Here is a 12,950-nt window from a genome sequence, read left to right as displayed (position 1 = left end):
GGTGGATCTCCCTGAGAACCACGGTACTGGGCCTGTAGCAGTAAGGCTTCTTCACTACACCAGATGTCGGGGCGTTTTAGTGGCGTGCTTCTTCCTGGGAGCTTTACCTCCGCTGGATTTACAGGAAGTCTGTTTGGTTCTGGCTGTGACTGGACTTCAGAGGTTCTTCATGTTTAACACTGAAGAGTGAAATGTTAAATGTTGTACAGAATGTTAATCAGCAAAATATCTCAAAATGCAATATCTCAGAATGAAAGTAACAGAGCTACTCCAACATGCAGCCATCTTGAGCTGCGTAATTCTAGTATATACATACAAAACCATATCCTCAACCCTACATCCATAAAAAGTAAAGTATAACACTACACATTAAACTCATGATTACACAGACTGAAAAGGTGGAGGTTGAGACAAGAGCATACACTTTTTTCAAAATATTGTATGAATACTTTTAAATTCCTTTGGTTTTTGAACAAAAAAGTTCAGTTTTGTCCTTACACGTTTGCTTGTTTATTTGTTTGTTTAAGAAATATAGAAATATAATTTCAGCAACTAAGCAATCCTTATAGAACAGACCTATAGAGAATATTGGGTTTTTATTTTAAATAAATTATCTAGTTGGTATTTGACTTATTTTTTTTTTCTTCAGTTATCTTTTGTTGACTTTATATCTTGTTTAAATTTGTGATGTCTTGTCTTGTGGCTGAGAATGTTCACAAAACGTTTCCAAGTATTTTTTGATATACTTTTTAAATCAGTTTTATCTTTGATCTTCTCGTTTTTAAGTATGCCTCTGCTGTGCCCTCTATACATTTGCACAATTGTGAATTGCCATACTTGTTTGTACATGTTTTTATAAATAAAGTTTTAAAGAAAAGGAAAAAAAAGAAAAAGAAAACGTGACGGTGACGCTTGTGGTTGGGGGCGCGGCCTAACTCACCGGAGCAGATTGTTCTGGGTGTGGTTCTGCTTTTTTTCAGCAGCAGTTTCAGTGGAGACGATTGACAGCAGCAGGTGAAGGTAAAGCTTAAAATTCCCCTAATACAAAGAAAGTCCAGCTGAGTCGTTTTTGTTACTAGATTTAAGCGATCTCACTCTTTTGGCAAAAATATGTTGAAGTTCTGAATTGGTTTAAAATTGAAGGAAGGATTTGGGATTTAAATGTTTACTTATAGGTTTTCAAAAAATAATTATTGTTTTATCCTGTAAAAAAATGATCATGTTTTTACGTTAAATACAGCTAAAACTTTTTTTAAAAAAAGAAATTAAGTATTAGAGCTTTATTTTATTTAAACTGTAAACAAACAGAATGACAATGGAAGACTTAAAATTTGTTTGTCGTGTTAACAAAGACAAAAGGGTGATAATATTTTTTGCCCATCTGTGTGTTTTTTCCATTTGTCTCAGACAGTCGTTCTGGGTGTGGTTCTGCTTTTGAACCACACTGTTGTAGTTGAACAGTCGTTGGCTGTTCAACTACAACTAATTAACTTTTGGAATCAACCCAATTTAGTATGGCCACCACAACCAGCTGATCTTAGAAAGTACAAAAAATGTCTAAAATTTGGTGTGGCAGTAGCTGACAGTCATCCTCAACAGATACTCAAAGCACTTTCAACACAAGTTCTTAGTGTAAAGTTCTAAAATGCTTTCTTCAAGGAATGTTAGGTTTTTATTTTAAAGTAAGCTGTAACAGCAGAAATCTTGCAGGTTGTTTCTTTGCTCATCAGCACTCAGTGGATCCAGCAGCGATGTCCTCCAGGCCCAACGGGAGTCCACCTCCCTACGAGGAGGAAAATGGATAGTAAGCCTTATTCCATCAATATTCATTAAATTATTACAGCTGATCATGTACTTCACATTTACTGTACACATACTGCTAGACATGTACTGCTATACACATACTACTGTACATATACAATACACATACTGCTCTACATCTACTGCACATACACTGTCCAAATACTGCTGTACGGATAATGTACAGATACTACACTTTGAGTCGCCTTGTGCTGAAAAGTCCTATATAAATAAACGTACCTACCTACCTCCCTACTATACACATACTATTGTACACAATACACATACTGCTCTACATCTACTGCACATACACTGTCCAAATACTGCTGTACGGATAATGTACAGATACTACACTTTGAGTCGCCTTGTGCTGAAAAGTCCTATATAAATAAACGTACCTACCTACCTCCCTACTATACACATACTATTGTACACAATACACATACTGCTCTACATATACTGTACACATACTGGTGTGCACATACTGTAAGTATACTGCTGTACTTATACTGTACACATACTCCTGCACACCTACTGTACACATACTCCTGAATATTTACTATACACATGCTGCTGTACATATATTGTACACATACAGTGGACATACTGCCATACTTATACTGTATCTTCTCTACTGTGTGTATACTGTACAGACACATAAATTGTACATATAGTGGTGTACATATATTGTACATATACAGCACTACATATGTAATACACATATTGCTGTACTTTTACTGTACACATAATGTTGTGTATGTAGCAATGTAAAAAAATGTACTGACTTCTATTCAGATTTCTTCTGTTTTTGCTGTTTTGTCACTCCTAAATGTTTCAGATCATCAAACACATGTGAATATCAAACAAAGATAACCTGAGTAAATGGACAAAATGCAGTTTTTAAATGAATATTTCAAATATTAATCAGGCCCTATGTGAAAAAATAAACTAAATTTTGTTTGATGATCTGAAACTTTTAAGTGTTGCAAAAACAGAAGAAATTCCTTTCATTGGCAATGAAAGTTTATTTAAAAGTTCAATGTTAGTCTGTAAAATTGTGTTGCTGCCATCCATTCAAACAATGACAATTAAAAAATAAATCCAAGTTGTCACAGCAGGGGTTTTTTTTGTTTGTTTTTTTCCTCTTCACAGTAACATTGCTCCTCCTCAGCCGGCCTATTCTTACTACCCTGATGATGAGTTTCAGCATTTCTATCGCTGGACGTCCCCCCCAGGAATCCTTAAAATCATGGCCGTCCTTGTCATTGTGTTATGCGTGGCCATATTTGCCTGTGTTGCCTCAACACTAGCGTGGGACAGTTCAGGAGCCATGTCTGGCTATGGGGGAACCTACATGGTAAACAATGGACCCTACAGTGGCAACACATACAACTATGGCTATGGCTCAATCAGGGGTAACTACAATGACCCCCGGTCAGGCAAAGGGTTCATGATTGCAATGGCAGTGACTGTCTCTATCTTCGTCCTTGTGGTCTTCATTATCATCGTGTCTCATCAGAGCCTATCAGAGAGCAGGAAGTTCTACTTGGCTGTGGTGATCATCTGTGCCATCCTTGCACTGTTGATGCTTATTGCCACCATAGTGTACTTGATGGCAGTAAACCCCATGGCTCAGTCATCTGGGTCAGTTTATGGAAACCAGATTGCTGCTTTGTGTGCTCAGTATCAACAGCCACAGACTTCAGGAGTGTTTACAAATCAGTACCTTTACCACTACTGCGTGGTGGAGCCACAGGAGGTGAGCGCAGATATCCACTTGTGTTATTACATGAAGATTCTTTGTTTGTAACTCCTGTTTTCTTTTTTTTTTTCCTTCACTTTAGGCCATTGCTATAGTGTTTGGCTTCCTGGTGACTGCCGCTCTAATTATCATGCTAGTTTTCGCACTCAAGACTCGTCAGAAAATTCAAAACTATGGCAAGAGCAACATTTTCTGGAAGAAAGTAAAGATCGTAGATGATGCTGAACCACCTCAAGATGTGGAGGCATGGGTGAGTCACTATAAAATGTTTGAGTTATAAATTTACAGATAAATTAATTTGAACAAGACTTGAACACAAGACGCCTCAGAAAATTCAAATATATGGCAAGAACAACATTTTCTGGAAGAAATTAAAGGTTGTAGAACAGTGATGTTCAATCCTGGTCCTGGAGGGCCACTATCCTGCATGTTTTAGTTGTTTCTCTGCTTTTACTCACCTGATTTGGATGAATGAGTGATTAGCAGGCTTTTGTAGAACTTGAAGACCTACTGAAGAGCAGGGAAACAACTAAAACATGCAGCATTAATGGCCTTCCAGGACCAGGATTGGACATCACTGTTGTAGATTATGGTACACCATGTCATGGTGGAAGCATGGGTGACTGATAGTAAGATGAAATTTACAAATAAATTAACTTGAACAACACAAAAGATGAATTCATTACCTTTTTTATGTGACAACAACAAAAATAGCCTGGATTGTTTGGGGTATTTTTATTCTTCTCATGTTGAAGTTAAGGTGTTGTTAGAAATAAGGTCAAGTAGCTTGAATGAGTCCATGTGGCATGGTTTCTGGTGCCAGATGGGCTGGTCTGAGTATTTCAGAAACTGCTGCTTTACTGGGACATTTATACACAATCATCTCTAGGGTTTAAAGGGAAAAAAAGAATATATTTAGTGAGCAGCACTTGTGTGGACAAAAAGGCTTAGTTAATGTCAAAGGTCAGAAGTGAATGGGCAGACTGGTTGGAGATGACAGAAAGACAAAAGTACAGTCCTGCTCACTATTATTGGCACCCATGAAGTTTAAGTACATATAATGGAATATTTACTGAAGGAAATTCATCAAGTGAAACAACATTTTATTGCTGATAGCTTGTGCTTGATGCAAAACAGCAAATGATCAAAAACATTTAAAAAGATAAACATTATGAGGAAAACAAAGAAAAACATAATTTTTATCATGCCAATGGTATTGGCACCCTTTGCTGCAAATCAATATGAAAACCCAATTTGGCTCACCTGTTGCAAATCACACATAAAGATCACTTGTGATGGACTGCCTCTACACATATGACATGAATTAACCAATGAATGATCATGAAGATATTCACTCAGCTATGCAAATCATGAAGGGGTGCCAATAATGGTGAGCAGGACTGTAGCTCAAATAACCACTAGTTCCAACAATGGTCTACAGAATAGAGCAGACCAGGTGCCACTCCTGTCAGCTAAAAACAGGAAACTACCATTCACACAGGCTCACCAAAATTGGACAATAAAAAATTGAGTAAGCATTGCCTTGTCTGATCATACTCAATTTACTGAACTCAAGTGGCCTCCACGGTCACCAGATCTCAGTCCCATCAAGCACCTTTGGGATGTGGTGGAACAGGAAATTCACATAATGGATGTGAAGCTGATAAATCTGCAGCAACTGTGTTGCTATTATGTCAATATAGACCATAATCTCTGAGGAATATTTTCAACACCTTGTGGAATCTATTCCACAAATAAATAAAGCAGGTTTGAAGGCAAAAGGTGGTCCAACCTGGTTCTCACAATATGTATCCAATAAAGTGGCTGGTAAGTGTATAAAGAGACAGAAATGATTTCATGCCAACTCAGATCTTGCCCAAATTAACAAGGATTGCATTAGATGTTAGGGAATCAGAATATTCCGATGAGAAATGGGCTGATGAAATGCTACTATACAGGCAACCCTAGATGTATGCAAAAAATTAGCAAGGATACACAGCAAGGACATTGGAATGTCATTCGGACTGGATAAATGTGGCTGAACAGTATGCAAGTAAGGCAAGGTGATCACAAGTGAAGGGGTTAAACTACATGAAGGCACCATTGCTGATGTCCAGGACAGCTGTTAATTATCTAAGTTTTTTAAACCCAACTAATCCAATCAGTTACTTAGATTACAAACATAGAGACAGGAAAACCTGGATGACTCATAATTGTTTGCTTTTAAGCTCAGATAAGACAGAGGTAGTGGTTTTTGAACCTGATCATCATAGGAACAAACTTTGCTGCTTTTCACTTCCTTTGGGTGGCATTATTTTGGCCTCAAACAACTAAAACATGCAGCATTAGTGACTGGACTATTGTAATTCTTTGTCTGGGTGTCCAAAAAACTCTTTTAAATGTCTTGATTCAAAATGCTGCTGCCAGAATTCTGATGAGAGTCAGAAGAAGAGATCATATTTCTCCAGTTTTAGCTTCTCTCCACTGGCTCCCTGTCAAATTCAGAATATAATTTAATATTTTACTTCTAACATGCATAGCTCTCAACATCTATCTTCATCTTATAATAAAGATCTTAGTATTCCATATTTTCCTAACAGAGCACTTTATAGTCAAACTACAGGTTTACTTATGTTTCTACAAGTAGAATGGGAGGCAGCACGTTCAGTTATCAGGCTTTTCTCTTGTGGAACAACTTCTAATTTCTGGACTTAGGCTGACAACCTGTCTACTTTTAAGACTCGGCTCGTTTTTGATAAATCTTATAGTTGGGGTAGGCTTTGGATTCCTGAGCTATCCCTTAGTTATGCTGCTATAGGCTTAGACTGCTGGAGGACAAATTGACCACATTTCCTCACTCTGCTGCTGTCTTTACTCACTCTACTCTCCATCTTTGTATCTTTGTATTCCATTCTTTGTTTGTCTGTCTCTTTCCTATCATTTTCCTGTCCCAGCCAGCTAAGGCAGATGGCTGCCCATCTTGACCCTGGGTCTGCTAGGTTTCTTCCTGTCAAAAGGGAGTTCTTCCTTTCCACTGTTGCCAATGTACTTGCTGAAATGAGAGATTGCGACAAAGTGAAGATAACTTCAACTAGATAATTTTTACTAATCGGAATTTTATTATGTATGTGAATGTTTTTGTACAGTGCCCTAAGAAGACTTTGGTTGTGAATTGGCACTCTATAAATAAACTAAATAGAATTTAATTGAATAGAAATTCCTTGAAGGATCCACCAGCTACATATTGTCTGCTTAACTGCACCCTGAAGCCCAGCAGTGAGAGGAGGAAGTACATGAAAGTGGTAAAACCAGTTCAGGGACAGGCTCTTGTTTACGACCGGGGCAAAAAAAATCCCTCTGTGCACAGTTTCAAGGTGTGTCACCCTGACAGAAGACAGTTTCAGTCTCACTGTTGACTTTTGTAGTTAAAAAAGTTTTAACTTTAAAAACCAGAACATCTGTTTATCATTCTGTTCAATCAGATTTAACTACTTAGATATTTTCAGTGACTCGTACATTATAATGTTTGTTTTTTTTTAAATGTGGTTTGGAATATATTTGAGCGAGTAGCATTGAGTACATTTGTCAGTCATGTTGTTAAGAATTTGATTACATTTGAGTTGACTTAAGAGCAAAACAACAGGAAGAACAGATTGGACTGCCACTTTCATCCATAAAACCTACAGTTAGCAGAAAAAGAACAGCACAGCAGCAACATGATACAGAACCAAAACAGGTTCATCTTACTGTTGTTTGTGGGAACCAGTGTGAAAGTGCTGAGGCTGTGTGACTATAGAGCTGCCTCATGTCTGTTGTTCTGCTGTTAGCAGCAGGACAGAGACAACAAGTTCATGCAGGTTTCTTTGACTTGCTGCTGGTAGACTCATACATGTACTAAAACTCATAAAAAAGAGCAACAAAAGTTTCGGGGAGGGGCTTTCAGACCGAAGACGAACCACATCATTTGTACATCAGATTTCATCAATCGGTTTCAGAAATGGGATTTTGAATCTGGAGTTTTGACACCCAGTCCATGGTGAAACAGCAGGAAGACCATATATGGTCGACAGCTAGAGCATGATACTTAAACTGACAAAAATATGTACAGTATACATAGAAAGAATTTCTCAAGATAGCAAGATCACCTAATTTTTTTTAACCTCATCAAACACACATATCATCAATATATCACTTATCAAACATTATTTGATTCCATTAGATAGATCCTTTAAAGACAAATTCAACCCAAATGTAAATTTTTAAATTCGGTCTACTGGTTACCATGATAATCAGAATCGGTCAAATTATTACAATTCTTAAAAAGGCAGTTCTTCCTGGAACTTCCGTTTGCATACTGGACAGAAGCTGAGGAATTGCTCTGACTGGCTGTAAATTTTCATATTATTCCTTTGCGGATAACACATGAGCAAAGCAGTCAAAAGTGCTAGCTCTCTGCTTGGCTGATTGCCAATGTCTATTATTCATGGAATGAGCTGTAAATCCTCGCAATGCCGGCATCTGTCAAAAGATCATTGATCATTCTTAATTTTTACACATGGATAACAATATTGGTATAAAAATAGAGCTTATTGCACGCATATTTTTGTAATGTAGGTTATAAAATGTTTTACTTAATCTGAGTTGAGATATTATTAATTAATGAACCAGCTTGATTATTGCCTGACCCCGTGATCACTATCGTTTATTTAACGGATTAAGAACATAGAGGATAAATGTGTAGTGAGTGTACAGGTGGCCTTGCTACTTAAGAGTTAAAGATGTTTAAATGAGTGGCATCACATTGGTTTAATGGCTGAGAAAATAATACGGTTTCCTATTTTTGTCTTTGTTTTGGAGTTACAGTATTCTTAATTTTTAAAAATATCACAATGATTTAAATAAAAATTTTGTTGCATGAAAAATCAATAAAATAATAAATAAATGGCTGAGAAAAGAATACGGTTTAATAAATTGATTTATTTACAAGGTCAACAGAAGTAAAAGTATTTAGTAACTTAATGATTAGGTTTTTAGAATAATGTTTTAAAACTTTAAAAGTTTAAAGGTAAAATAATAACATTTCACTTAATTTTTTTAGGTAAAATTATAAAAATATACAATTTCATTGATTATTCAGTTAAGTAATTATTTTGTTAAAGATATATAAGAATATATATATATATATAACCCTCAAGCTCCCAGGACCCGAGCTCAGAGGATGAAACAAAGACCACCCGCGGAGGATGAGAAGGGAATTTTTTTTTATATATATATATATATAATAAAGAATAAATGCATTTACATTTTAATAAACAATTATTCAATAATAAATATTGCATATTAATCTAATAATAACAATAAATAAATAAATAAGATCAATTTAGGACAAATATTTATTCATAAAAAATATTTAAGGGCATAAGTTATCTCAGAAGCTTGTCATTGAGTCTCGGGTGGTTTAAATGTCAAAGACTAATATTATAAACGGTGTTTTAGTTGTTTTTAAAGACTGATGGTTATTAGACTAAAAGTCATGGATAAAATAAAACTTTAGCTTGAAGTGATTAGTAAAACTTGGTTTAACATGACGTGTTTTGAATCTTTTGTGAAGGTGAACAATGTGTCTGCTACCCCTGAAGTAGCTCCGGTTTCAGATTACCCTGAAAAGCTGAGAGGATCCAGGAGTTACCTGGATGATGAGAACACCAGCTATGACAAACCTCCCGTCAGCTACACCCCTCAGTAAGCATACTGACCAAAAACTATGGTCAATAACCCCCCAAATAAATAATTTAATCCCACATATTCATTTTAAAATTAGTCTTTAGTAACAGTAGAGACAGAGGTTTTTATTTTACTTTTATATCCTAGCTGCATCAGGTATCATCATCATCCTGCTATTTTTTACTTCATAAGATTTACAAAAGACGTTTATTGTTCATTACTTTCTTAAACTAAGCTTGCTTCATGTAAATTAGTTAATAATCCTTAAATTACAGTGGAGGAAATAATGATTTGATCCCCTGCTGCTTTTGTAAGTTTGCCCACTTCCAAAGAATTGAATAGTCTTAAATTTTTATGAGAGTCAAGTCTAATTTTTATTTTGTATGGCACAATTTGTATAGTAATCATAAACTTGATGTGTTTAAAAAGCAATAAAAACACATACAACTACATAAAGTGAAAAATTAACAATAAAAAACAACATATCATTATTTTGAGGTCAGATAAGACCAAAATCCAGCTTCTTACCATCAACTTGACCTGCTGTGTTTGGATGCTTAGTATGACCCAAATAACATCATCTAACTACAAAGAAACATCTGACAAATGTGTCTGCCAACAAAGGTTTCTCCACCAAATATGAAATCATGTCTTGTTTTGGAATCAAATGTTTATTTCACTCAGTGACATGCAAAACAATAACTTTTTTGTAATGTGATTTTTCTGGATTTTTAATTGAAAATTTATTTTTCCATTTATAATCATACTACCATAAAAATGGAAACTGTTTGTTTCTTTGTAAATGGGCAAACTTACAAAATCAGCACCAGAACAATTCTTATTCTCCACTGTAAAATGTAAAGCAATACAAGTACATAGACAGCTGAAGCTCACCAGGCCAAAGTTACCTAACAACAAATTAATCATATTTATCTGCAACAACTATTTGATGAGAGAACAACTATAATTAAGGAAGAGAATGTTGTGTTTTCTGTGTTTCACTTCCTTTTGCAGAGCAAGTAATTTGACATTTAAATCTACGAACAGTATTATGCATTGATTTTCTGTCATTGTATTCCATGTTCAGAGGGAAATATCTGGTAAATGTATAATAATTTGGTTTAAATGGTATTTGTTTCATAGACCTGTAGTCGAAGATCGGCACTTGCAAAGTTCAGCTCTTTACAGTGGTAACTCAGAGATTGCAAGTTCAGCAGGACGTCCCAAAAAGAGGCGTCCAGGACGTCCTAGACGCACTGATGGACAGGACTGTGACACAGATTATAATTCATCTGGAGACGAGCTGGATGACAATGACTTTGACAGGTACAAAGAAATCAAATAGTAAAAAGAGTCATTAACAAAGTGTTTCAAGTTGGTTCCTTTCTGTTAAATTTCACACAGTCATTCTCATCTTTCCCTGCCTTTCTTCTCCTTGTGTTTTTATCCTAGTGAATTCCCCCCGGTAACAAATGAACAGGAACGCAACAACTACAAGCGTGAGTTTGACCATGACCACAAGGAATACAAAGACCTGCAGGCAGAGCTGGACTCCATCAACAAGAATCTGTCAGAGCTGGATAACGAGCTGGATGAGCTGGAGGAAGGAAGTCCACAATACCTGGTGAGAGCATCACATACCAAACAGTTTGTAAAGTTTACAACAAGTTGACATTTAGAACTGAAAGCAAGACCCTAGGTGGATTATAGTTTGTTGTAAAATTCAAAACGATAAAATGTTTTGTAAATGGATCTCTGGGATATTTTAACCTCTTTTAACTCTGATTTGATTTGCCGTCGTCAGTTTTTTATAAGTGGTAAATGGACTGTACTAATGTAGCACTTTTCTAGCCAACCAAGCCACTCAAAGCCCTTTACAACACAATCTGTGCCCTCATTTACCCATCCACACACATTCATACAGCACTATATTACATCTCTACAAAGCTAATATGAATGAATATAGAATGATTTAATATTGAATGATTTAATTCTATAGAGACTTATCAGTGCTTTAGATTGCATTCATACACTGATGGTGCACACATTGTAGGCCATTAGGGATTCAGTGTCTTGCCCAGAAACACTTCGACATGTGGCATACTGGTGGATTTGAACCTCCAACTATCTCACTGGAGGATGATTGCTCTAACCATATTACTTACATAAACTTTGTAAATGACATTGTGCTCAATCTCTTACAATATTGGCGAGATCTTGTGTGAGCTGTCAGTGCTTGAAGCATGTGTTGAGGATAACTCTCAGCTACTACCATATCATATTGATGGACTTATAGAAGACAGTGACTCAGACAGCATTTGTTAGAGATGAGCTGGTAAATGTCGAAAACGAAACATCCCAATTTGTTCTCTCAGGGTTTCTGCTGGAGACCAAAAATTCAGCTCAAAGTGGTGAATATGATTCAGATTTTGAAACTTGTTCTTTTGAGGGTGACTGTGGATCATTGGTTAGAGCAATTGCCATTCATCAAGAGAGTCGGAGGTTAAATTCCTGACAGTATTCTATCATGTGTCGACGTGTCCCTGGACAAAACATTGAACCCCTCATTGCCCCATTGGTGTATGAATGTGATATAAAGCACTGATTAGACTTGATATAATTATTTTTTCAGGTTAGCTTTGTAAAGCACTTTGAGCAACCTAGTTGGCAAGAAAGGTGCTATATAAGTGCAGACCGTATCCATTACAGTGTTGAAAATCTGAGTCTTTGTAAAAAAAAAAAAAAATTGAAACATTTTTTTGCTCATTGACAGGATGCTTTGGATGAGTACAATAGGATAAGGAGCCTTAAAAAGGTTTGTATCTTACTTGAGGGAATTTAAAAAAATGTTATGATCCAGATTCAACATAACTTCACAAAACAGTAGGGCTGTAGCAGTACATGTATTTATACTGAACTGTCATGGTACAGATGTCTCAAAATAAATACAGGAACCAGACAATAAATACATTAGAATACATACAAATACGTACATCTCAGTCAATCAGTCACCTCTTCCATCCTGAGGAGCACACTCATGTTTCCTTTATTTAGTTATTCTTGCTAACTGCTATGAAAGGAGCAGATAAAACTAAGCTACTATAAAGTCCCCTTTGAGGAACGCAGTATGTGCTGTAGGGGGAGAAGGGCACACACATACAGATTGTGTCCAAGTTCAACACTGGTTGTTTGGACAAAGAAAATGTAGGAATGCAGGTTGTTTTTTCTTGAATGTTGAGAGCCACACAGAGAATCATAAAAATAAAACCGATGTAAAGGCTGCAGAGTGATCACTATTCCAGTGGAATCTCACACACACCCACATGTGAGTTTGAAATGTATCAATCTTTGTTAGGAAAATGCATATATCAAAAAGCACTGTGCCCGCTGTTTTCAGAGTTCATTCAACTTTTTGTTTGACACATGGCCTGAAGGACACATTTTATTTCTAATTAGATGAATAAGACAGAGCAACAGACTTTTAATCTTTATTTTATTTTACGGTGAACAAATCCTAGGTAGGTAGGTAGGTACATTTATTTATATAGCACTTTTCAGCACGAGGCGACTCAAAGTGCTTTACAACACAAGAACAAAATTACAGACAGAGTTACAGAACATGACAAGATAACTAAGCTAAAACATGACAATGCCAACAAAGGTA

At 36.1% G+C, this 12,950-nt stretch overlaps 1 protein-coding gene across 3 annotated transcripts in view; it reads left to right on the top strand.

Annotated features, from left to right (window-relative positions):
• The first annotated feature begins 936 nt into the window (after positions 1 to 936).
• The window catches only part of oclna (occludin a), an 18,048-nt gene continuing 6,034 nt past the window's right edge, over positions 937 to 12,950 (top strand). Inside the window, exons 1-8 of one of the 3 annotated variants that reach the window (XM_017437953.3) lie at positions 937 to 1,020; positions 1,731 to 1,804; positions 2,953 to 3,559; positions 3,645 to 3,812; positions 9,174 to 9,304; positions 10,430 to 10,612; positions 10,739 to 10,910; positions 12,060 to 12,101. In XM_017437953.3, coding sequence (XP_017293442.1) covers positions 1,752 to 1,804; positions 2,953 to 3,559; positions 3,645 to 3,812; positions 9,174 to 9,304; positions 10,430 to 10,612; positions 10,739 to 10,910; positions 12,060 to 12,101 — 1,356 coding nt within the window. In that variant the 5' untranslated portion in view covers positions 937 to 1,020; positions 1,731 to 1,751. Of the gene's footprint in view, positions 1,021 to 1,710; positions 1,805 to 2,952; positions 3,560 to 3,644; positions 3,813 to 9,173; positions 9,305 to 10,429; positions 10,613 to 10,738; positions 10,911 to 12,059; positions 12,102 to 12,950 lie in introns of all 3 variants that reach the window. The other 2 variants (XM_017437952.3, XM_037979331.1) reach the window with 2 other exon arrangements.

Source organism: Kryptolebias marmoratus, linkage group LG14, assembly GCF_001649575.2.
Source record: "Kryptolebias marmoratus isolate JLee-2015 linkage group LG14, ASM164957v2, whole genome shotgun sequence".
Lineage (NCBI taxonomy): Eukaryota > Metazoa > Chordata > Actinopteri > Cyprinodontiformes > Rivulidae > Kryptolebias > Kryptolebias marmoratus.
Note: the sequence above shows the minus strand (reverse complement) of the source record. Positions and strands in the feature narration are given on the sequence as shown.